We start from the raw sequence: 26,628 nt of genomic DNA, 5'->3' as shown, positions 1-26,628 counted from the left end.
ATGGCCCAAACCAAGACCTTCAGTGGGAGACAGAACCCACCCATGGGTTTCCTGGCCACAAAGCATGAAGAGGTGCCGACAATCCCACAGAATTTCACAAAAGTATTCTTTCAGCCCCAACACTACATGAGACTATTTAAAAACAGGGAAATGAACCTCCCTGATACTTTTTTATAGTTAATGTGATTGAAAATTTTTGATTTCAGTGTATCACACACTTATAATTTTTTTTTTACTATACATCATAATAGTAAAAAGAAAAAAACTATTCAAAGTCCATTCCTAGAAGCCTCATTAATAAAGAACCCTGTTGGCAGACGACCAGCTTCCAGGTTTCCCACCAGCCCCATCATCAGAACCAAACCAAGACAGAGGGTGGAAGAGTATGTGTGAATAGAACAAAATGTGTGCACGCATTTTCAAGAACACATATATTTCATAAAGCAAGGTAAACCTACAGAGTCCAACACGTGATGCCACAGCGCCACCCTGACCTCTCCGATCAGTGCCTGGGAAGCGCCTGCCTTAAGCCCCAAACAGATTTGAGGCTACAAATCAACCCCTCTGTTTGATGCCATCAGCCTGTTTAGAATTTAAGAGACTTTTGCCGGGTGTGGTGGCGCACGCTTGTAATCCCCGCGCTTGGGAGGCAGAGACAGGAGGATCGCGCAGGTTCGAAGCCAGCCGCGCGCGCTGGCTTAGGAGACCCTGTTTCCAAATAAAAATGTAAAAATGGGTCTGGGAGTGTAGCCCAGAGGTAGAAGGGCTTCCAGGAACCCCAGTACCACCAAAAAAAAAAAAAAAAGAATTTAAGAGACTTTTATCCTAGCTTCCAGTAAACTAACAGTGGCTATACTTTAAAAAGTTTTATCTTCCTTCATTGTTTCTTGTACAACTCAAAAGTATAACTTTTTGTGCGCTTTGAAATGTTCCAAATCATATAGCTAAATATGATCCCTCAACTCAATATACAATCTCATTATAAATATGAGCCTGGGAAATTTCTGGCACATAGATGTGCTTGAAAAATGAACGGTGGCTGTCCAGCTGCTCAGCTCTTGCCAGGCTCACCTCCGGGATGCAGTCATCGTGGGTCACCACCCTTACTATGTCGTCCAAGGGCAGGAGGGAATTGCACTTGATCTCAGTATAGACATTCTTCCCCTCTGTGCAGGCTGCCAGCAACTCCACAAGGGTGATGTGGTAGGCCAAGGGCCCACTCTCGTCCCCGCGGTCTCTCTCTGAACACATCATGTGGAGAAGGATTGGAAACGAGGCTCTGTCGTTGTAAAATATCAGCACGTCTTCACCTCCATTTATCAGCTGAAATGACAATAAGAGAGTCTCCATAGCTGTCCAAGTGTGCATTCTTGTGAGTTATTTCCAAAAGCTTGCTCTATCTGGAAATATGTGTATCTCTTTGTAAAACTATAGGTAATATTGCAAAAGCAGAACTATGCCAAGGCAGAATGTTTGCAAAAGGATTATGATCATCTGCCAAGTGACCGGTTATTAATGTTGTCAAAACCAGGCGAGGAGCTATGAGGGTACAGGTGGGCAGGAACTCAAGGACACTGATAAGAGCAAATTGTTCATCCATGGGTTTTACATTGATCGCAAACCTAGAGGAGAATAAAGTTATTTCTCTCTACATCAAATGAAGGACGCCACTGCCAAAGCACAAGAAATCTCCAAAGTCTAATTTTTATTAAACATAATGAAATATCCTCATCCATTTCAATAGTGACTAAGTACACTGAGCTCCACAGAAAATCTGGAAAATTTCATGGGAAGGCATCAACAGAGAATACAAGTAAAGGCAGAGATGAGAGAAAAGGGGGGGGGAGAAAACTTAAAATAATATGAGAGATAAAAATGAATAGGTAGAGGCTTTTAAGACATACATTTTGCTTTTTACATTTTGTTACATAATTTTAGTGGAGGATTCCAGTATTACGTGGCAATTGTATTGTTTAAACAGTATAGTAGTGTAGGCAGTATAGTCTATTATTAGTGCCAGTTTTCTAACCCCAATGTGAGATAGCCTGATGAGTAACAAAAGATTATTTATTATATTTTATTTACTTTAATCTATTGATTACAGTTAAATTAATGGCACTTAAATTGGCATGGGAGGTTGAGACATGAGGATCACAGATTCAAGGCCAGCCTCAGCAACTTAACAAGGACCTCAGCAAATGATTGAGATCCTGTTTCAAAATAAAAAATAAAATAGCGCTGGGGGTATGTAGTTAAGAGATAAAAAAAAAGCCCCTAGGTTCAATCCCTAGTGCCAAAATAACATAGGCATACTTCATTTGATAAATGCTACAACAATAGCTTAATTATTTGCTGCTTTTTCATTTGAATTCCTTCCTTGGGATCAGAATACAAAATCAAATTCATTCTCCTAAATTCCTAAACAATGAAGAACTAATGGGAATGAACAGATTTTACAAAGATAAGTTTTACAAGTTAAAAACGTTCTTTACAATGTTTAATAACAATTTATGATTAAAAATCCCAGGTCTTAGCTGAATTAATTTTAAGAATTTTAAGTGGCAGGGGGGACTCACACTGAATCAGTATGAAATTATCTCCCATAACCAAATTGAAGGCCTATAATTCTACAAATGTCCCCAACATCATCTACTATGTAGATTTACTACTGCTGTCTGATCATAGTCAGTAGAAGCTTCCTACCCGCACCGGCCCCACGCAGCCCCTTGGTCACAGAGTCCCCATCAGGCTCCCTAAGCGGCCAGTCCCCAGTGTTTCACGTGGTTCCTAGTGAGTGACTTACTCATTACATAACCTCACTCACTGTCAAAGAGCAAAATGCACGGGGTCAAATCAATTAAGAACCATTTCCATTTGTTTTTCTTAAATTCTATACTTACTCCAAATAGCAAATTTCTACCTGTTGTAATCAAACACTGACTGACCATTTTTATTAATTAGCTCCATTCTCTCCAAAGCCTCTGCAGATAATGGGAGAGAATACCCATTCTATAGTTCAGAAACAGAGCAAGAAAGGCACTAGAAAAGCAGAGTTCAGTCTCCATGTTATATTATTGAAAACCTAAATATATAACATTGTGTCATTTTAGTTTCAAATAATGTTGTGAAGTCAGAGGATTGATTATGGATCAAAAGGAAAAACTCTAAGAAAATCATAAACTTAGTCATAGTGGTACATACGTATAATCCCAGTATTTGGGAAGATGAGACAAGAGGATCATAGGTTCAAGGTCAGCCTTAGCAACTTAGTGAGACGCTCAGCAATCTAGCAAGACCCTATTTCAAAGCAAAAAATAAAATAAAATAAAAAGGACTGGGGGTATAGGTCAAAGGTAAAATAGCACTGGGTTTAATCCTCAGTACCACAGAAAGGAAGGAAGGAAGGAAGGAAGGAAGGAAGGAAGGAAGGAAGGAAGGAAGGAAGGAAAGGAAGGAAGAGAGGGAAGGAGGGAGGGAGGGAAGAGAAGAAAGGAGGGAAAGAAAAGAAGACAGGCCATAAACTTAATTTGTATGGTATGACTTCGCTGGACTAGAGCAGAAATATATTTGCATTTAAGTAGCCATGATTAAATAATTTTCCAAACCTACGTGTTTGGGTTTTCCTACTCTAAGTTAACAGAAAATACATCTTTGAGCACGCTGTATATGTGAAGCAGATCGACTGCAAACTGAGAACATACCTCTGTCATTACCATATCCTGGCACTTCTTCACATATTTGCCATCTGCTTTTACAATTGTCTGCAGAAACCTCAGGTACTCCACATGGCGGCCGTGCGTCTCGATGGAGTGCACGAAGTGCTGCACGACCCTCTCGCTGATCTCGTTGCAAAGGAGGTAATTGTTCATGAACATGTGCCGCATGGTCTCTGCTTCCAGGAGCTAGGCAGAGAGCACTCTCTGTAATTATGACTGGACCCCTTTTCTAGTCTACAGCACTTAGATTAATTTTCCTGCTTGCAACCAGCTGTATATTTTATATGAAGCCATGATTGAATCTTTTGTGCAAGTCTTCCACAAAATGCAATGAGGTCGCTAACCATCAAAAGAAATGCAGCTCATAGAGGCATTCAGTTGGAGACAGGAGCTTGTTATCATGAGGTGCGTGTTGGCAATAGTGTTCCTATGACTGATTTAATGGCCTGTTATCCAAAGTTAGCTCTTCCTTGGGATCTGCTTGAGCACACTTAATAGGCCACGGTTAACTCTGCCTTTGAGTTTTTCCTATTTACTTTACTCAAGGTATTGTCAACTTAGGTCTTCATCCTACCATGCCTTTTTCCACCATGAACCTATGTAAAAATAAAATTATCACTTGCATATAAAATATAAATTGTGTGTAATTTTTCAAGTGACTTTACAAATGTTGTTAGTGGAAATAAAAAGATCAATTTTAGAGAAAAACTAGCCAGGTTTGGTGGCCTACTTTTGTAAACGCAGCATTGGGGGGGCTGAGACAGGAAGATGGTGGTTCATGGACAGCCCCAGCTACTTAGTGAGGCACTGCGCAACTCAGTGAGACCCTTTGTCAAGCTAAAGAATAAAAAATAGGGCTGGGGGTGTAGCTCGGAGGTAGAATGGCCTTAGGTTCCATCATTAGTACCATAAAAAATAATTAATTAATTAATTAATTAAAGGGAAAACCTCTAAAATGTTAAAAACAAGGTAATCGAGATTAATAAAATTCATAGATGATGCTAAAATACATTTGCGGCATACTTTACTATAAATAACAGAAGTCACTAATATACTTACACCAGGAGTTAAAAACAGATTCAGATGTTTATGAAGAAGAACTTGATTTTGAGGGTTTCCCCTACAGAAGTTCTGCAGGAACGTGTGGGCGAGGTTCATGACTTCATTCATCTTTTCATCATTCTGTAAGTTAAAGGGTAGCACATGACACGGAGAACACACTTGAGTACAAATACCATAAAAAAGCGCCTCTCCTCCCACGTCCGGGCTAACTCGCTGTATCGCTGCTCCTCGGGCCCCTCTCTCTGTGCCCTTCAAGTTCCCGCACCTCCCCGGTCCCCTGCCATCTCTCTTCTGCCTTCTACATCTCTCCCCTTCTCCATATTTTCCTTCCTAGTTGTTCTGCCCCACTCTTTTTACTTTTCATTTTATAACTTTATGGGCACACTGCAATCATACCACACTTTTAGGTTGGTTTCAGAATTTGGCTATAGTGAATTGTGCTGCCATGGATACTCTTTAAACCTCCCTGTATTTCACTGCCCACCCTCCTTTCCCTCATCTTTCTCCTCTCCAGTCTCTGTACACAGCTGCCTCTGTCTTTCCAGCCCTGCCCCACACCTCCTCTGCCTCGCCTCCCTTTCTCTCTCTGTCCCCCCTTCCCTCATTTCTCCTTCTTTCCCTGCTGCCTCCAATCCCTCTAATTCTTCCCTTAATTGCCCACCTCCCAGCATGCTTGGATATCTCGCTCTATTTTTTCGTTGTTGTTCTGTACTGGGGATGGAACCCAGGGGCATTCTACCTCTGGGCTACACCCCCAGGCGTATTTTAATTATTCATTTTGAAACAGGGTCTCACTGAGTTGCCAAGGACCTCACTGAGTAGCTGAGGCTGTCCCCGAACCGCCATCCTCCTGTCTCAGCCTCCCGAATGTTGGGATTACAGGCATGCGCCACCACGCCGGGCTTCTGGCTCCATTTCGTTTTGCCTTTGCTCCTGGTCCCACATTCTATGTTCTCCTCTTCCTCATAGTTCTTCCTTCCTGTGGTCTCTTTCAACAGCTGTTCCTTCCCCTGCCTGCTCCCCTCCTCTGTTCCCTGCATCCTCCCCTCTGCCTCACTCTCTTCCTTTTCTCCACTCACTTTTCTCCTCTCCACCCTGTAAATCTGCCACTCCACAGGCATTCCTCCCCCACCTCCAGGCTCCATCCTCCCCTCCCATCTCTTATTCCCACCTCTTTCTTTTCCTTTTTCTTTTTTTTTCTCTCTCTCTCTCCTTCTTTTTGTCCCCTTTCTTAACAGGTGTCCTCTTAAATAACCTCCCTTACTCATTCTCATTTTCCACGGTCCTTAACATGTTTTTATCATTTGCTTACAGGTATTGAAAATCAGTGAATAAAGTATTCTCTTCTTAAAAAGTGGTCATGTGCCAGGCGTGGTGGCGCATACTTGTAATCTCAACATTTGGGAGGCTGAGGATCTGGGTTCATGGCCACCCAGCCTCAGCTACTTTGGCCCTCCACAAGTTAGTGAGACCCTGTTTCAAAATAAAAAAAAATAAAAGCCAGGCGTGGTGGTGCACACTTGTAATCCCAGTACTTGGGAGGCTGAGACAGGAAAATCACACAGGTTCACACACAGGTTCGAAGCCAGCCTCAGCTACTTAGAGAGGCTCTCAGAAACTTAGTGAGACCCTGTTTCCAAATAAAGTATAAAATAGGGCTGGGAGAGCCAGGCGTGGTGGCACACACTTGTAATCCTCGCACTTGGGAGGCTGAGACAGGAGGATTGCACAGGTTCAAAGCCAGCCTCAGATACTTAGTGAGGCTCTCGGCAACTTAGTAAGACCCTGTTTCCAAATAAAATATGAAATAGGTCTGAGAGTATAGCCCGGAAGTAGAAAGCCCCTGAGTTTCACTCCCAGCACCACCAAAAAAAAAAAAAAAAAAGTCTGGAAGTATAGCCCAGAGGTAGAAAAGTCCCTGGGTTCCACCCCCAGTATCACACAAAAAATAAATAAATAAAAATAAGAGTAAGCCAGGCATGGTGGTGCACACTTGAATCCCCACACTTAGGAGGCGGAGACAGAATTGCGCATGTTTGAAGCCAGCTCCTGGCTTAAGAGACCCTGTTTCCACATAAAAAAGTATAAAAATAGGTCTGGGAATGTAGCCCATGGGAGTGTAGCCGGAGGTAGAAGGTCTTCCAGAAACCCCAGCACCACCAAAAAATAAAAAAATAAAAATAAAAATTAGGGCCGGGTATGTAGCTCAGAGGTAGAATGCCTGGGTTTCATCCCCAGGACACAACACAGAGTAGTCTTTTGACAACATTACTAAAATCATTTACACTTTTAATGTACAGTTGATTATTATCCCTTTGACATGTATGTGGTCATTGCGAGACATTCCAAATAGATTCATGTTTCAAGTAGTAACTTATATAAAATAAGTTGAATGTCTTCCTTTTTGTTAATCTAAGATTCTATAGTTATGCCATCTATAGCTAGGTTATCAGCCTATAGACATTAATAGACTCATTTTCTCATATTTAAAATAGGGATTAATTAGCTAGACTAATACTTAAGACAAAAAAGTCTCCATTTCTAAATGCAAATAAGAAATTTTATTTTCAAAACCTCTTAGCACTTTTTTTGTGTGTGGTATTGGGTATTGAACCCAGAGGCATTCTGCCTCTGAGTTACAGCCTATTTTACTTTTTATTTAGTAACAGGGTCTTGCTATGTTGCTGAGGATGGCCTTGAACTTGTGATCCTCCTGTCTCAGCTTCTCAAATACTGTTATTACAAACATATGTCACTATGCTTGGCTAGATTTAATATCGACTATTGCCTTTCAACAATTCTTCTGTTGCATCCTCTGCCACAGTTTGAATTATGCCACCTTACTAATGGTATAACATCAAATTTGCATATTAAAAGTAACTGAAGCCAGGCGTGGGGGCATAAGCTTGTAATCCCAGTACTTGGGAGGCTAAAACAGGAGGATCACAGTTCAAGGCCATCCTCAGATACTTAGTGAGGCCTGCAGCAACTTAGTGAGACCCTGTTTCAAAATAAAGATGGAAAACCCAGTAAAAGTCCAAGTGAAGAGGGCATTCACACAGACATTCACACAGAGAAGCCAGGCATGACATGCTGGCACCCAAAGGAGAAGCGGGCACCCCTGGGGGCTGTCAGAGACTGAGTGGGGTATAGAAGACATTCACATGAAAGTGTGACGGCGCCATGATGGAAGACTAGCAATACAAGGGTATTAATAAATAACTAACTCTATTAAAAAGATAATGGGCTGGGCATGGTGACACATGCCTGTAATCCCAGTACTTGGGAAGCTAACACAGGAGGATTGCAAGTTTCAGGTCAATCTCAGCAACCTAATGAGGCCCTCAGCAACTTAGTGAGACCCTGTTTCAAAATAAAAAAAGGGCTGGGGCATAGCCTAGAGGTAAATTCAATCCCCAGGAGCGCAAAAAACAAACAAACAAATAAATAAACAGACAACCCAAAACCATGCACCACCCACTAGGAAGCAAGAACTTAGCATCCTCTGTTACGTTCCTGCCAAAGATGCACTGTCGGATTAATTCACATGAAGAAACAAGAGTGACTCAAGTTAGAGGACAGTCTTCAAAATAAGTGGCCGTCTGCAAAATCATCAACATGATGTTCTGTCTTAAAGAGATTTAAGTAGACATGATGACCCATTACAATAAATTTCTACAGTCGATCTTAGCCAAAAGACCGAGAAGCGATCACACTTTATTTCTAAAGTGAATTCTTATGTCAAACAGACCACACTGGACAAGGGGAGAAACCGGAATAGTATATGGAAGTGAAGTGCAAAGCTCCTTCCTGAGTGGGAGGCTGTAGTGCCATCAGGTAAAAGCGTGTCCTGTGTGTAAGAAATCGCGCTAAAAGGCTCAAGGATAACAGGTAAGGTGGAGACTTACTCTCACAGAGTTAAGGGAGAAAAACAATTTATAACTTTGCTATAGATTTAAAACTGTATCAAGATAAATAGTTAAGGAAAAATCTAAGAACAAACCTTTTCGTAGGGGATCTGCAGAAGATCCAGCACCACAGAATGCGCCCCCATGTTCTTCAGTAATCGCTGATGTTGATTCCGACACTTTTTGTTCTGTATACAGAGTTTACTTAGCCGAATCAAAATCTTTGAAAAGAAGGAGAGCATTAAGTAGAGCAAACAGCAATATTAAACATAACGTGCAAGCCATGACGCTCTGTCATACAAATATAAACATATATGAAGCATTTATCTGCTGACCTCCTTTACAATCCGGTAGTTGTTACTCTTATTGCTGTCAATTTGAGGTTTCTTTGTTCCATCTTGCACTGGACTTAAGATGTTTGATTCCTAGAATAAGCACAAATATGTATTTTATGCCATATGTAGCTTTATAATACGTTTCTTTATAGCCAGACACAGTGGAGCACACCTGTCATCCCAGTACTGGGAAGGCTGAGACAGGAAGATTCAGGTTCAAGGCCAGCATCAGCAACTTAGACGGATCCTGTTCAAAATAAAAAATAAAATAGGACTCAGGGTAAAGCACAGAGGTAGAATGTCTCTGGGTTCAATCCCTAGTACCACAAAAAATAAATATAAATAAAAATATTTTTATAAAAATATAGTTTTTAGTTATTTGGTAATAAAATTATTATTTAACCTAAATGTTCCTTTTGTAATTTTTATTGCACTAAATATTTCTTAACTTGAATGAGCCATACAAACTACGACTGCCTACCAAGAACAAAATTACAAAATAAATAACATTACAAATAAGTAATAAGCTATATTTAAAAATAAAAGTTATACATACTGATAGTGTGTGTTTACATGTCTTTGTTTCAGATATATCATTAGGCTTTTTGGTTTTTTGTTGTTGTTTGGTTGGTTGGTTGGTTGGTTTTGGTGGTAACAAGGATAGAATCCAGGAACAATCTACCTCTAATCTACATTCTCAGCCCTTTTTAAATTTTATATTTTAAAACAGGGTCCCACTATGATGTAGAAAAGAAGAAGTAAGTAGGCAAAAGTAGACAAACAGAAAGGAAAAGTAAAATATAACTTTAATATAGGAACCTGGAGCTGAAGTGTTTTCAGCCTTCAGTTCTCTTTCCCAAGCCCGACTCTCCAAAATTCCTAGGAAATCTATAGATCTTAGAGTTAACTAAAAGAAGCTCTAATTGCCTTGTGTGTTGATAACAAGACTGGTATGATATTTTGAGAAACGTGTAATTTAGGACACTCTTCAGCTATCTGTCAATCAGATAATGAAGACCCCATTCAGCCTGAGGACATTAAGGATGACCAGACCACCAGGCACTGCCTCGGGGCCTACGGGACTGAGACCATCCTCAGGACACCTCCTCTAGCCCACCCCCTCAGGAAAGTCCCTGTAAGAGGAGAGCCCTGAATTCCCCAAGATGCCTTCCTCCTCTTGAGGTGACCTGCATTCTCTCTTGAATGTTATTTCTTCTCTTTCCCCAAATGAACTTTTCTCCATTTCTTTGACTGGCACGTGCTGGAATTCTTTTCCATCGCATTAACTAAGGACCCCAGCGATCCTGAGTTCCTGAGTTGAGGACTCTCCCCAGCATCTTAGTTGCCAAGGCTGGCCTTGAACCTGAGATCCTCCTGTCTCAGCCTTTCAAGTACTGGGATTACAGGCATGGACCACTATGCCCAGCCACATCATGACTTTATGTTGTCTATATGATAAGAAATAGTGAAAATCCGAGGATAAATGATATAATTTTGTCATCAGGGACAAACTCTAGGGAAATAAAGAATGAAGGAGTATTATCAGAAAAGCTGAAAATATCTCAGGGAAAGAAGGAAAGAACAACTTAACCCAAGGACTGTCTGCCAGGTTACCATGACATCCTTAGGAGTTAAAGCCTGGGGCCAACCAAGCATGTACCGAGCCATGAACATGAAGAAAGAGAAATAAATTAAAAATATGACTTCAAAGTATTCTATTAGTGAAGTTAAAGAACACTTAGAATGCCCAAATTATGTAATGATAAAGATCATTACCTGAAGCATCATAATAAAATGTAAACATAAGAATAAATATGTTAAATATCAACTGTTGAAATCGCTATATAAAAAATTACCAATGACAAACAATTCCACATAAAACATCTATTAAGACTTAATACATGCTTGGTACTAGGCTATGGTAAATGGGCATTAAAAAAGAAAAGATACAGTCCTGATCCTCCTCACAAGAAAATTAGAGCCCACCTAAGAAAACAGGGAGAAATAAGAAAATAAAGATTGTAACTGAGCAGAATTTACTATTCAAAGAGAGAGAGAGAGAGAGAGAGAGAGAGAGAGAAGGCAGCTACAGATTAGACAGCCATCTGAAGGAGGTCAAGTGTAAGCCAAGGTCTTCAAAGATGAGATCTAGTTAAGCATGAGGGACACACACACAGGCAGGGGCGGGCTCATCAGAAGTCACCTTTGCCAAGGGGAGCACAGCAAAAAAAAAGCCTAATACTGTGCAGAAAATGGCAAGGACTGACAGAGCATGTCCAAGAACCCAGACGACCATCTTCCTGGTTACAGTAAGTACAAAATGACACTTGAGAGGAATGTCAGGTTCAACCCGGGCCCAAAACACCCTAAACTCTGGCCTGTCGACCGTGTTGTGCTGCCGCAGTTAAGCAGGACCCCCACTTAAGCGCAGAAAAAAGATGCACGTGGCCGATCTCTGTAATTTCATTTGTCCTAAGTGTTTTTTTTTTTCTGTGCACCAGAAAAAATATCACAAAATTAATGCAAACTGAGAAACAAAAGAGAGGGGAAAAGAGGAATTTTCCTTGCTGTGCCAAACAACTCTGAGGACAGACTGACGTGGGCAGGTGCAGACAGCTCTCCTCACTGGTCAGCCTCCTCCTCTTCTGCGTCTCCCTAGGCAGGTACTGTGCCAGTGCTTCCATCCAATCCGACTCCTCTATAGCAGGTGACCTCCTGTTTGTTTGTGACTTTACAGCTGGAAATTCCCCTAAGTGACGTTTCCCTTTTCCACCTGAAAATAACGGGTATCGCCAAGTAACTGGTCTATCCTCCCTCCTGTATTTCAAAGAACAAAACTGTTGATGCATGAATTTTGAAAATTCCATTGCCGGGCATGATGGCACATGCCTGTGATCCCAATACTTAGGAGGCTGAGACAGGAGAGCCATGGGTTCAAGGTCGGCCTCAGTAATGAAGCAAGACGCTCAGCAAGCCAGCAAGAAACTGTTTACAAACAAACAAACAAATAAACACAAACAAAACAAAGCTTTGGAGGTGTAGCTCTGAGGGAGAATGTCCCTGGGTTCAACCCCTGGTACTAAAAAATTAATTAATTAGGGACTTCCGGGAAGATGGCGACCGAGAAAAGCGGGGCTTAAGAGTCCCGCTAACAACCAATCTCCATTACCACAAAAAGAGCGCCTTTCATAGCCAGAAAACACCATCACCAGAAAAACAAAAAAACCACCAGGCTCCAGAGAGAAAGCGGACTGAGAACAGAGCTCAGGGCCACAGAGGAGACACGCGCCCGAGGACGCGGCAGCAGCACCATACTGCCGGCGGCAGCGGTGAACTCAGCGGACGGCTACAGCAAGCCGAGGTGAGCCGATGCGGAACAGCCAGGCGGGATCTTTCAGCGCAGACAGCATTTAAAGCTCCCAGTGGCTGAGCTCAGCACACGCTGCAGGGATTCAGAGTGGAAATCAAAACCAGAAAAGAAAAAATACGCCAGCCTCATGGCCGAGGGCGTGGCAGCGGCGCCATATTGCCACCGGCGGCGGCAGCAGCAGTGAATTCACCGAGTCCAGTACAGCTACATCTACGTACTCAAGAACAGTGAGTCAAATTGCGGGCCACAGAGGAGAAATCCCAGTATTGTGCCTCCTGGGACTTGACCCAGTGAGGGAGTGGTGGTGGCAGAGATATCACACCATAGGAGAGCGTGCAACCTGGCACCCCCCCATAGTTTAAAGCAGCCTCTATCAACTCCCTGGGTCGGAGACTCTGTGATACAACCCAGTAAAGGAGTAGTAGGGTCTGAGATAATACAGACTCGAGATCCAGAGCACCTTAAGTGAAGCCATAGTGACCCAAGGGAAGAACCCAGAGAAGGCACAAACCTCCGAAATCATGGGAAAGAGGAATAACACTGAAGTAATGAATGTGCACAACCCCACAGCATCAGAACCTGATAAAACAGAAAATCAGAGATTTCTAGAAGATCAAATCAGGAAAATAACTGTAGAAATAATAGAGGTGCTTCGAAAAGAACTCAGAGAGAGCCAAAAAGAGATAAAGGATGCAATTAATGAAGTAAAGGCCTCAATTCAAAGCACAAACAACCGATTAGACCACATGGAGAACAGAATCTCGCTCTTAGAAGATGAGCAATCCAAAAATGAATGCATAGTTTCTAATCTAGAAAAAGATATCCAACAGCAGGAATCTGACATTGAAGAAATATGGGCCCATCTTAAGAGAGCTAACCTAAGAATAATTGGAATAGAGGAGGGAAAAGAAAGTGATACCAAAGGGATCAACAATCTCTTCAAGGAAGTAATAGCAGAAAATTTTCCAAATATAGAGCAAGAGGTTGATACACAGATCCAGGAAACTTATAGAACTCCCTTTAGACAGGATCCGAGAAGAGGATCCCCACGCCATATAATTGTCAAAATTACCAATGTGGAAGCCAAGCAGAGAATCTTAAAGGCAACAAAAACAAAGGGCCAAGTGACATTCAGAGGCAAACCAATTAGAATCACTCCAGACTTCCCAAACCAAGTCATGAGAGCCAGAAGGGTTTGGAGTAACATATTCCAAACTCTGAAAGAAAACAACTTCCAGCCAAAAATTTCCTATCCAGCAAAACTTTCTATCAAATTAGATGGAGAAATAAGAAGCTTCCATGACAAACAGAAACTGAAGGAATTTATGTCTTCAAAACCAGCGCTAGAGAAAATACTCAAAGAGATTAACTACAAAGAAGAAATAGGTAACACTCACCAGAACCAGAGAAACAAGAGTTTCCATCCAACAGACAACTAAGATTGGTTATCTGTGGAGATTCATTATTTATGTTAGTCTTTTACCTATCTCTAAATTGTATTGTTTGCTTTTATTGTTGTTAATTTTTAGGATTTCTAGTTGGAATACTAATATACCTTCAGATATAGCATTTGGAAATATTTTATCCAATTCTATTAGTAACTTTTAACTCTGTTTACATTGTCTTTGGATATACAATATTTTCTTTTATTTTTTAGGGAGTTTGTATATTCTTCTGTTGCCTGTGCCATTGAAATCATATCCAAGAAATCACTGCCAATTTCAATGTTGTGAGGTTTTATGACCCAGATTTTCTCCTAAAAGTTTATAGTCTTAAGATTTATATTTAGGTCTTTTATCTAGTTTGAGTTAATACTTGTATGTGGGATTAGGTAAGGGTCCAATTTTATTCTTTTCCATGTAATTATTATTTTTCAACAATATTTAGTTAAAAGATTATTATTTCCACCACCAAATGTTCGTGGAAACCTTGTCAAAAATAACTTGACAATATAGGGAAGAAGTTAGCTCTAGGCTTGTATTTAACTCCAATGGTCTATATATCTGCCTTTAGAACAGTACTACACTGTTTCAATTATTGTAGCTTTATATGGTTTGAAATCAGAAAATATACATCTTCTAGCTTTGTTTTTGCTTCGAGATTGTTTTGGGTATCTAGAGTCCATATTCCATATCAGGATAGATTTTTTTCTGAAAAATAAATATATGATGGTTTCACCTAAAAAAAAGAAAAAAATATTCTCTGGTAAGAAAGAAAGCAAAAAGAAATATTGAAATGTTATCTTTAAGTCATCAAAAGCTTGGTATCAGACAAATGAAACTGTTATGTGAGATTATCATTTTTAATTTTGGATAAATTGCTATAATACTAGATGTCAACCACTAAGCCAAGCATGGGAGGGAGGGATGGGGAGAGAATGGGGTGGGGATCTGGTGGGGGCTGACTGGGCGATGTGTGCATGTATGACTACAAAAGTTTGTATCCCACTATGATGTATGAATACAGTGCACCAATAAAATAAAAATTAAAAAAAAACAAAAAATAAAAAATAAAAAATAAAAAATTAATTAATTAATTAATTTTTAAAAATCCATCTTCCCTGTCTCCTTTCCCTGCTTATTCTCATTTCTCACACACATGTAGTTTCTACCCTCTAGTCTTCATCGTCATCTCTTTAAAAACATAGTCCAAATGAGGCTGTCAAAACACTTCTCAGTAGCCAGGAATAGTGGTACACTCCTGTGATCCCAGGACTTGGGAGGCTGAGACAGAAAGATCGCATGTTCAGAGCCGACCTCAGCAACATAGTGAGGTTCTCAGCAACTTAGCCAGACCCTGTTTCCAAACCAAAAAAATAAAACTGGACTTGGGTTGTAGCTCAGACGCAGCAGCATGCCCCTGGGGTTCAAGCCCCAGAACAACCGGAAGGAAAAAAGAAACCCATTTTTTGTGATGCTGCCCATCCTGAAAGGTAGTTGAATACTAATCCCACTTATTATTCAAAAGAATAATCTATACCACTGTGTACCAAAATTGTCTTATATGCCAGTGACTCCTAATTATCAAAACTTTCTTTGGTGTTCGACATTTGGTTCATTCCCATTTTGTTTCAACCCATTCTGTTTTATCGTGACATGAAACACTTCTCGATTGCCAAATATCTTTCACTCAATAGAATTGGAACTGCAAAAAAGCAAAAGGCCTTCAAGTCCTGGCTAAGGTAGATTCCAGAACGACTTCACCTCACTCACGATAAACACCAGGAGAGACAAGAAGGACGTTCAACCTCCGCTCCAGGTAAAGGAAAGAGGAAAAAAATATCTCATATCTACAAGAAACTGAGCACTAAGCGAATCCTAAAAATTATTTTAAAAAAGCATGAAACTCTATTTGTAAGTGAATTCAGTGCTGAAGAGGAAAGGCAATCAGAGAGGCAGAGATAAATGAAAACTATTGGGACAGAAAGAGACTGAAGGTCAGAAAATGAGACACATCAGGTTTCTGTTTGATATCAAAAATAATTCACTGATGAAAAATAGAAAGTAAAAACCTAGAAATATAATTAAACAAAGGTCAAGGTTGAATTGTTAAAAGGCCATTTCACTTTTTTTCTAGAAGGGAAGAAATATTTTTTTTAAAAAAAGGAATAATTTATACCACAACCCAGGTCTGAGATATTTCCAAATCTAAGGATTGACAAAGCTCCTAAGGTAGAAAGCTCTTTCTGATGTCAGCTCTAAAGAAAGCGGTTAAAAGGGCAGATGAAACTTTGGCAGAAATATTTACACCTGTTTTTCAAACAATGACCTGAAGGCAAATCAATGGTCTTGTTTTGGAAAAGTAATCTTGGGTAAAATATACTACGTTACAAAAAGCTATGCTCTTTAGTAGTTCAACCCAGGGGAAGATACAGACAATGCTAAACTCTGTTAAGTATGGGAATTATGAAGAATAATGATGTTAATTTAAAATTGCCAGCAGACAACAAAACGATGGAACACTGGAGAATTCAATAAACAATCCCTTCTAATTTCAGAAAATAATTCAACATAATTAAGCTGGACAAAAGTATTAACCCATAGAACATCTGGATGACTCCAGAGCAGAACACGCTCAGAAATATGTAGACTGTGTAGCTACAATTAGCTTTTGTTTTCTTTCTTTCTTTCTTTCTTTCCTTCTTTCTTTCTTTCTTTCTCTTTCTTTCATTCTTTCTTTCTTATTTCTTTCTTTTTTTGTGGTACTGGGAATTGAACCTAGGGGCATTCTGCTTCTGAGCTACACCCCAAACCCAGTTTATATTCTTTATTTTGGAAACAGGAACTCATTAAGTTACAGAGGGCCTCACTAAGTAGCTCCTCCAGGTCCTCCAGACCTTCCTGTCTCAGCCTCCCAGGTACTGGGAATGTAAGCATGTGCCACCGCACCTTATTTGTTTTCTTACTTTGAAAATGCCTTAAGTAAAGATGTTTCTGGAGTTTCCAAGTAAGGGGCAGAAATTGACTGTATTCTTTATATACTATGCAAGGTTGGGTCTATGCCAATGACCAAGTCTTTGAAGCTCTAAATGTGATCTACTGATAAAATACTGGAAAGCTGTGCGTGCAATGCAGAAGGGTGGCTTATGCAGAGTCCCAGAGCTGAGGAAGCTCAGGAAAGATGCACAGCTCTAAGAACAGTGCCACGCTTAGAGCGAGAGTCCTGCCGATACCGTGACAGCAGAGACGGTGAGGAAATATGTGTTTCCAATAGCACTCATACTGCACTGTAGTGGCTTCCTGTCATCTGCACAACCTGAATATATTTCTCCTAATGGAATATGGGAAATAGCTTAGTTAAGTGATTTTATAGAGGCTGCTATATTTTTAATTGTGTAATATATCTCATGATTTTTTTAAAAAAGCAGTAGGTTCCAAAACAAGACAGCAAGAAGAATCTAGAAAATGAGTAGGTGGCAGGGTTCCAGGCAAAGACAGAAAGATGAATACTGCTTGTAACCAGAAGTTCCTCCTTTTTTTTTTTTAAATCACGGGTGGGAGGCAAGGAAATTCTTTTATATCAATAATGAACATAACAGCAGACAACAGTATCATATGGGCTACATGGCAAACTAAACTAAACACTGGCACCAGCTCATGGGGACCCAGCTTCTTAATTTAAGTGAGGACAATCGTGCTTTAAAAATAGAACTTTCCAAATCCTACCCTGTAGAGCGGCCAGCATCTGCAGCTGCAGGATTAAAATAGCCCGGTGCATGCCTTCTCCTCATCCCCACCCCACGGCTGAAGTTTGAGGAGGTCCTTCCTCAGCAACGCTGTCAAGTCAGCAAGACTGCAAACGTTCTGCCTGCCATCTGTCCCTAGCCTTCTCTTTCTGTAGCAGCTCTGCAACCCATTGAGTGGCACCATTAGGCAACCAGTCCCCAACCTCAGATGTCTTCCTTCTTTGCTCCCATTTCCCTCCAAAACCCGGCGCTGGGGGCGGGGCATCTAATAATCTGGCTTTCAGATTTGTATTGGTCAATCAGATTATAATGTAGTTGACACTCTTCAGAATAAGTGTCCCCTCCTTTCCGACAACTGAATGATAACCCTTTGCAGGATGATAAGGTTTGGGGGTTTTATTCTTCTTCCTCTCACCTAAGAGGACCATCGTGTACTAGCAGTTACGGAAGGACAGAATGCCTATGGAAGGACAGAATGCCTAAAACCACCCTAGAGCTACATGACCATCATGGCGTCATGGTTGACAGGTTCTGCTTCCCTGAGGAAGCGCCTAAAGCTGCCTGAAAGCTTAGACCAAGATTTAGGAAAATACGATGAGTCTTCCGATTCATTTGATATCATTTAGATAGGATTACATGACATTTAATCTGAAGTCTAAGAAAGCACCCCAAATTTTCTCTCATCATCTGTATCTTTGGAAAATAAGCTAACAGAAAACTGCGTGTCCCTGACAGTGTCCTCTTTTGTAGAGAGGCACTAGGAGATACTGGGAGTGTATCTGTGATAGGTATGTTCAGTATAAATAAGAATTGCTTTCATAAGAATGTAGAAACTCATTATCATGGAGTTTTTTCCTTGTTTTTTTAAGAGAGAGGTTTTCACAACATTGCTCAGGCTGGTCTCAAACTCTTGGCCTCAAGCCTCCCCAGTAGCCTCTAGCCTCAGCCTCCCCATCCTCCCACCTCAGCCTCCCAGTAACTGAGACTTTATAGGTGGGCACCACCATGCCCAGCTTATCTCAGAAATTTTCTTGGCAACTCCAGGGGTGGCTAAAAATTCACCTGTGATATAAGAAGTGTAGGAATGATGGGAAAGTCCACAGAGTGGCACTGGGCAGGAAGTAAAACAGCAACATAACAGAGCCCTTAGAAACCATCCCTGATACCTGCCACACTGTGTGAAGAAAGGTTCCCAGTCAAAATCACCGAGAGCACACCAGATGTGGCCAGGAGAAGAGGTAGGATGTACAGAGGGTGACAGGAAGGTCACCTTTAACCAGGTGGTTATTTAAGCTCATTTTTAACCAAAATCACTATAGAAATTTTGATGGCTGATCTAATAACAAATGAATGCACTGATCCAAACATCTCAACTCTGATTATTTCCTTGTAAGATACTAGCTGAGAAACTTAGAACTTTAGGAACTTAGACTCTTCGTTAACAACTTTCAATGAATTAAGAACAAATGGAAAAGTTTTTTTACAAGGGTGAGATAGCAATTTGAGGCCAATGTGTAGGAACATAGCAAGACCCTGTTTCAAAATGAAGAATAAAATAGGGATAGGGATGGGGATATAGCTTGGAGGTAGAATACCTTTGGGTTCAATCACACACACACACACACACACACACACACACGCACGCATGCACGCATGCGCGCACACGCACACACATAGAAATACACATACACATATACACACAAAGGGTATAAAGAACAAAACTAAGTCATCTGTAGGAAAGTGAATGGAATTAAGAGAATAACAGCCGGGCGTGGTGGTGCACACTTGCAATCCCAGCATTTGGGAGGCTGAGACAGGAGGATCACGGTTCGCAGCCAGCCTCAGATACTTAGTGAGGCCCTCTGAAACTCATGAGACCCTGTTTCAAGATAAAGAGTAAAAATCAATAGGGCTAGGTGTGTAGCTCGGAGGTAGAATGCCCCTGGGTTCCATCCCTAGTACCACGAGAGAGAGAGAGAGAGAGAGAGAGAGAGAGAGAGAAGAGAAGAGAAGAGAAGAGAAGGGAAGGGAAGGGAAGGGAAGGGAAGGGAAGGGAAGGGAAGGGAAGGGAAGGGAAGGGAAGGGAAGAGAAGAGAAGAAAGGAGAGGAGAGGAGAGGAGAGGAGAGGAGAGGAGAGGAGAGGAGAGGAGAGGGGGAGGGGGAGGGGAGGGAGAGGGGAGAGGGAAGAGGGGAGGAGAGAGAGATGAGAGAGAGATGAGAGAGGAGAGAGAGAGGAGAGGAGAGAGAGGGAAAGAGAGATGAGAGAGAGGAGAGAGAAGAGAGATGAGAGAGAGAGAGGAGAGAGAAGGAGAGAGAGATGAGAGAGATGAGAGAGAGAGAGAGGAGAGAGAGATGAGAGAGAGGAGAGAGAGATGAGAGAGAGAGAGGAGAGAGAGGAGAGAGAGATGAGAGAGAGGAGAGAGAGATGAGAGAGAGGAGAGAGAGAGGAGAGAGAGGAGAGAGAGATGAGAGAGAGGAGAGAGAGAGGAGAGAGAGAGAGAGAATAATATGCTAAGTGAAACCAGCAATTCACAAAAATGAAGGGCCAGACATATGTTTTTCCTCATATTTGGAAGCTAGGGAGAACTGAGGGTCTCCAGACAAAGGAGAAGCCCCAGTGGAGTGATGGAGGGGTCTAGGGACAGGTGAGGCAGAGAGACAGGATGAAGGAAACACCTTGACACGATGTACTATACAAAAGCATCATGCCGATCTCAATATCCTGTACAGGGAGGGGCGGGGCAGCAGGGAGCCGGCCGGGCAGAGCTCACCAAGGACTGTGTGCATGTGTGTCTCAGCACTCTGCACTCACTCTGATGTGTGATTACAATGCACCAGTAAAAATTAATAAAAAAGGTAAGATAGTAATTATTTTAACAGGAAGGAAAATACCAAGTTCATGATAAAAAACAGTATTAAGGTGTAGGCTAGAAAGACAAGAAAAGAGTGTTCTTTTCTTGTGGAAATAATTCAAATAACAGATTCAGGAAGGGAAGTGTAATCATTACATTTAAGAATTCGCATTGCCGCAAAAATAGATGGAGAATATGTAAAACTAGTGTTGGGGTAAAAGCCACCACTTCCTTTTCAGAAGCACATCATAGGAAAGTGCTTATGGACCCTCACCTATGGCCACCACTGTCACTAACATTAGCTCAGACACAGGGGCGTAAGGGATGAGCAACGTGACATAAACACATAAGAAAATATATTTAGTGCGGCGTGAAGAAAAAACAGAAAACCGAAGAAAACAGATCCTATTGTCGGGCATGGTGGAACACATCTGTCATCCCAGTACATGAGAGGCTGAGACAGGAGATCACAAGTTGGAGGCCAGCCTCAACAACTTTGCAGGACCCTGTTTTGAAAGAAAAAAAAAAATAGGCTAGGGGGTAAAATGTCCCTGGATTTAATCTAGGAAGGAAGGAAGGAAGGAAGGAAGGAAGGAAGGAAGGAAGGAAGATCAAAAGAGTATTTAGGAAAGTAATGTCCAAAATTAGTGAATAAAAACTCTTCATGAAAATACCACGGCATTCCTTATTGGTGAGGTCAAGTAGCAAGAGTGTTTAAACATGTGAATGACATGATTTTGTTCTTCTTTACTGCTGAGTAGAATTCCATTGTGTGTATTTCCCATAATTTTGATGGAGACCTAGGTTGTTTCCGTATTTTGGCTATTGCAAATTGTGCTGCTATGAGCCTGGGCAGGCATATGTCACTGTAGGTCTGTTAAGTGAGATCAGCCAAGCACAGAAAGAGAAGGGACATATGTTTTCTCTCATATGCCCAAACTAGGGAGTATTAGGAATACCAGAGGGACTCCAGATAATGGAGGGGAAACCTCAGAAAAGCTAAAATGGAAGAGTAGGAGGGGAAGAAGGCTGAGGTTGATTAATGGAGGAGCTACATTCGCATATGTGTAAAAGTATGAATGCAGCGTGGTCAACCTGGACACTCGTTGTTGGGAGGGGAAAAGGGGAAGGGGGGGCACCAAGCACAGTCTGAATGTATGCCTCAATATGATCTACATAAGAAAGAAAGAAAGAAAGAAAGAAAGAAAGAAAGAAAGAAAGAAAGAAAGAAACCAAAGAAAAAATCATGTGGTACCAGGCCATCAGGATAGGATGTTTTACCATCCTGCTGTTGAAAATCAGTTCATCAACCATACATTGTGCTACAGAAACTGAGTTTATTCAGTTTTTGAACTACTGAACTATTTTCTCACTGTGCAAAATCAAGTACCCCTGCTTGGGAAACAGAACTTCTCTTAAGATGTCCTTCCAGAGGCATCTGCCTCCTTGCTTACTTCCCCAGAGAAAGAAGACTTGAAATGGTAGGTCAATAACAGAACACAATTTTTTCTTTTAAATAGTAATGGATAGCTGGGTGTGGTGGCACACACTTGTAATCTCAGCATTTGGGAGGCTGAGACAGGAGGATCAAGATTCACAGGCAGGCTCAGTTTCTACTTAGTGAGGCCCTTTGCAACTTAGTGAGACCCTGTTTCAAAATTAAAAATTTAAAAATGGGGCTGAGGGTGTAGCTCGGAGTTAAAAAGCCCCTGAGTTCCATTCCCAGTACTGGGGAAAAAAAATAATATCGGATGTGGAGGTAATTGAAGGAGAAGATGTGCCTGACCAGGAAAAGAAAAATGGGGAATTATACTTGGGAAAAACTAGAGAAAGAGCAACGGGGGGAGAGCAGAGGGGAGAAAAGGAAGGAGGGGATTCATCCACAAATAGCTAACTATGTATAATAATAAAAATAATTAAGATAGCCGGGCGTGGTGGCGCACGCTTGTAATCCCAGCATTTGGGAAGCTGAGACCGGAGGATCACGATTCGCGGACAGCCTCAGCTACTCAGCGAGGCTTTTTGCAACTCAGTGAGACCCTGTTTCAAAATAAAGAATAAAAAATTGGGCAGGGGGTGTAGTTCGGAGGTCAAATGCCTCTGGGTTCCATCCCCAGACCCAAATAATAATAATAATAATAATAATAATAATAATAATAATAATAATAGTAGACCTACATACTAAAATTTACTAAATATTGCAAAGAAAGACAACCAAGAGCTCAATGATAGGATTTCATCATTTCCACACTGAAACTCAGTCAGTCACACAAATCTTCTGACAGCACTTGTGAACAGATGTGCTTAAAGCAGGCACAGAGCTCAGGAGAAACAGCACAGCTGGGTCAGGTGGCCCCTCTGCATCTGCAGCATCACCGACAGTGCTCATGTGAACCCCAAAGCATCGCTCCGTGTGGGCAAGGATGGCCTTCTTGGGGAAGAGGAAACCACAAGCCAAGCATCCCCATGAGAAGATAAGGCATGGGTCCCCCAGCCTCCCTTCTTCCAACAGAGAAATTCTGGGCCTTCCACACTCAGCAGTATGGGTCTGAATCTCCAAGTTACTGTTCTCCTCACCCTCACCCCCAATACCTTCTTACGGGGCACTCTGGAGGGTAATAAGAAGGGTACAAAGAAACGGCTTTGGCACTAGGCAGCACCTGTTGTTCCTAGGAACTGCTTCAGAACACCAGCTACGGGGTGGCACAGAAACTGGACTGTTTCTGCTGGATAAAAGGAAGAAGCCACAGGTCCCAGAAGAGGAGCTAGTGTTCAAGCCTTGGAGAAGAGGGGCTCCCTCCCCGCCCCCATCAGCCAGCCAGATGCTGTGTAGGCAACTCAGAGTGAGCCCCGGGGACATGCCTCAGGCAAGCCTGTTCCTTAAGCCCATACCCACTAAGAGAACAAAAGAATCATGAGTAAAAACACAAAGATATGAATCTAGAATGGATAGATATGAAAAAGAGCCAATAAGAAAACCTGAAAATGAAGAATATAGCCCTTGAAGTAAAAACCAAATAGATGGTCTAAACAGCAGACTTAAAATTGGTGAAAGTATAGGGGATCATTTATTATTTATTTATTTATTTATTTATTTATTTATTTATTTATTTATTTATTTATTTTTGGTGGTACTGGGGTTCCTGGAAGCCCTTCTACCTCCGGGCTACACTCCCAGACCTATTTTATATTTTTTGAAACAGGGTCTCTTAAGCCAGCATGGCTGGCTTCAAACCAGCACGATTCTCCTGTCTCTGCCTCCCAAGCATGGGGATTACAAGCGTGCGCCACCACATCCGGCTCATAGGGGATTATTTAAGAAAAAAGAAGAAGCTGAAGCCAGACCTGATGGCACATACTTGTAACCTCAGTACTTGGGAGGCTGAGACAGGAGGATTGCAGGTTTGCAGCCAGGTTGAGCAATATAATGAGGCCCTCTGCAACTTAGTGAGACCTTGTTTCAAACTAAAAAGTAAAAATAGGAGCCAGATATGGTGGTGCACATTTGTAATCCCAGTACTTGGGAAGCTGAGACCAGAGGATTGCAGTTTTGGCTAGCCTCAGCTACTTAGTGAGGCCCTCTGCAACTTAGCGAGATCTTGTTTCAAAATAAAGAATAAAAAATAAAGTTAGGGTTGTATCTTAGAGGTACAATGCCTGTGGGTTCAATCCCCAGTACCACAAAAATAAATAAATAAATAAATAAATAAATAAATAAATAGGACTGAAAGTGTAGCTCAGAGAGAGAATGCCTCTGGGTTTAATGAAGAATAAGAATAAGGAGGAGGAGGAGGAGGAGGAGGAGGAGGAGGAGGAGGAGGAGGAGGAGGAGGAGGAGAAGGAGAATAGGAAGAGAAGAAGAGGAGGAAGAGGAGGAGGAGGAACAGGAAAAGAAGAAGGAGGATGAGGAAGAGGAGGAGGAGGAACAGGAAAAGAAGGAGGAGGAGGAGGAGGAGGAGGAGGAGGAGGAGGAGGAGGAGGAGGAGGAACAGGAGAAGAAAGAGGAGGAGGAAGAAGAGGAGGAGGAACAGGAAAAGAAGAAGGAGGAAGAGGAGGAAGAAGAGGAGGAGGAGTAAGAAAAGGAGGAAGAGGAGGAGGAGGAACAGGAAAAGAAGGAGGAGGAGGAAGAGGAGGAAGAGGAACAGGAAAAGAAAAAGGAGGAGGAAGAGGAGGAGGAGGAACAGGAAAAGAAGGAGGAGGAGGAAAAAGAAGAGGAGGAGGAAGAGGAGGAGGAGGAGGAGGAGGCTGAATCCCAGTATTTTGGAGGCTGTGACAGGAGGATCACAGGTTTGAGATCAGTCTCAGGAACTTATCAAGACCCTCAGAAATCTAGTGAGAATCCTGTTTCAAAATAAAAAGGGCCAGGCATGGTGGCACACTCCCATAATCCCAGTACTTAGGAGGCTGAGACTGGATGATTGCAAGTTCACAGACAGCCTCAGCAACTTACTGAGGGCCTTTACAAATTAGGGAGATTCTGTTTCAATAATATTGATAGTAGTAGTAGTAGTAGTAGTAGTAGTAGTAGTAGTAGTAGTAGTAGTAGTGGCGGCAGCAGCAGCAGCAGCAGCACTGGGAATGTATCGCAGAAATAGAATGCTTCTAGGTTCAATCCCCAATACCTAAATTAAAAAAAGTAAGTAACAAATGTTGGGAGTGTAGTGCAGAGGTAGAATGTCCCTGGATTGAATCCCCAGTACTCCCCCCCTCCTGAAAAGAAGGTGGAAACCACACATGGGTGAGGAGATAGATACAAGGCTAAATGTACATAAGTACACATACAAATATGGAAGCAAAATCATTGTAAGAAAAACAAACAAGAACCAAAATAAGTAAGATGTGCAGGGACTTTTCTCAGGAGCACCCTCATGTCCAAGTGACCTGCTTCTCCAGCTAAATAAAGAGATGGCTGGACATAAAGGGCAATCCTGACTTAACCCGCTCAGATATGGTTTCCCGAGTTAATCCCTCCCTCCTATATTTAGAAGTCAACACATATTTGAATGTGATGAATTAGTCATTGGGTCTAACGCTACTGACGTTGTCAACTTGTTACACTCTAGCCTTTAAGCTTTCAGCAATGATGTTACAGCCTTTTAGTGCCCAGGGAGACAAGTTTAATAAAGGGCAACACTATAGCATATAACAGATAAGAAAGTTCAGAAGCACTGGGGATGCCCCTGAGCTCCCCTAAAACCTAATCTATTCTATTCCCCTTATTTATAAGAGAGCGACTGTAGGGATGAGATAATTTTGGACCATATGCTGAGATTTATAGTGTTGGTAGGCAGACTGTCAATTCACCTTTATGGTCCACAGAGCAAACAGAACCTACAATTGAAGGGGGAAAACTTTTATGTTACTGAAGACTTTTTTATTATCAAATGAAGAATCACATTAAAGCTATCGGGTCCACTGAAGGCTAAGCAGGCACATAGTTAGACCATTATGAGCTGTTCTAAGACAATGCCAGTGGTCCTCTGTTTAGAGCCTTTGTACGATTTACCTAACAACAAAGGACTGTTATTAGCATGGGCCTGCCGGAGTGCCTGCTGCCTGCTACTGGCTGTTCCCATTGACACTGTGATATATTTCATCCTGTTTACAACACACTGCCACAGTCTTTGGCTGCTGGTTCGATGAATAATGCAAACGATTTGTCTAAGTAACTCTGAAACACACACACACAAGATACACGAGTTGGTGACTGCCGTTTCTCGCTTTTCTAATCTTTAAATCAACCCATTATGAATGTGCCTTTCCGCTGGCTTCTCCATCCACCTATCTGCATCTGTTCCAAGGGTCACCTCCCTAGTTGGTGCTTTTATAACCTCACACCTGAATGTGTGAAAGCAGCTCTTAATTGGCTCCCCACTTTGGTCTCTTGTTCTTCTGAACCATTCTAAATTCTGCCAAAGTCTTCCAAGATAATATACTCACCTCCCTACCCATGAATCTTCCAAGTCTCCTCAGCCCCAACCATTTCAAATGCAAACTGCTGTTATTCTTACTGACCGCTGTGATTCTTCTGGGCTATTTTAGCTAGCTGACTCCTCCCCATCCTTCAGCCTTCTGCAAGTCCTCAGGCCCACGTGGACTTTCCCTTCTCTACTACTCGGTGCGGCGCTGAGTCAACTCCCTCCTCACACACGGTGATGGGGATTCACTCTGTGCTCAGGCTTGGAGGGAAAGAATCATAT

At 41.8% G+C, this 26,628-nt stretch overlaps 1 protein-coding gene across 4 annotated transcripts in view; it reads right to left on the bottom strand.

The window, feature by feature from the left end:
- The window catches only part of ITPR2 (inositol 1,4,5-trisphosphate receptor type 2), a gene marked incomplete at both ends in the record, with an annotated part of 551,977 nt that overhangs the window by 294,349 nt on the left and 231,000 nt on the right, over positions 1 to 26,628 (bottom strand). For all 4 annotated transcript variants that reach the window (XM_080705463.1, XM_080705466.1, XM_080705464.1 and 1 more), the window contains 5 exons: positions 1,072 to 1,323; positions 3,702 to 3,902; positions 4,776 to 4,898; positions 8,782 to 8,907; positions 9,022 to 9,111. In XM_080705463.1, coding sequence (XP_080561589.1) covers positions 1,072 to 1,323; positions 3,702 to 3,902; positions 4,776 to 4,898; positions 8,782 to 8,907; positions 9,022 to 9,111 — 792 coding nt within the window. The remainder of the gene's footprint in view (positions 1 to 1,071; positions 1,324 to 3,701; positions 3,903 to 4,775; positions 4,899 to 8,781; positions 8,908 to 9,021; positions 9,112 to 26,628) is intronic.

The sequence above is a fragment of the Muscardinus avellanarius genome (assembly GCF_963383645.1).
Source record: "Muscardinus avellanarius genome assembly, chromosome: 11".
Classification (NCBI taxonomy): Eukaryota; Metazoa; Chordata; class Mammalia; order Rodentia; family Gliridae; genus Muscardinus; species Muscardinus avellanarius.
Note: the sequence above shows the minus strand (reverse complement) of the source record. Positions and strands in the feature narration are given on the sequence as shown.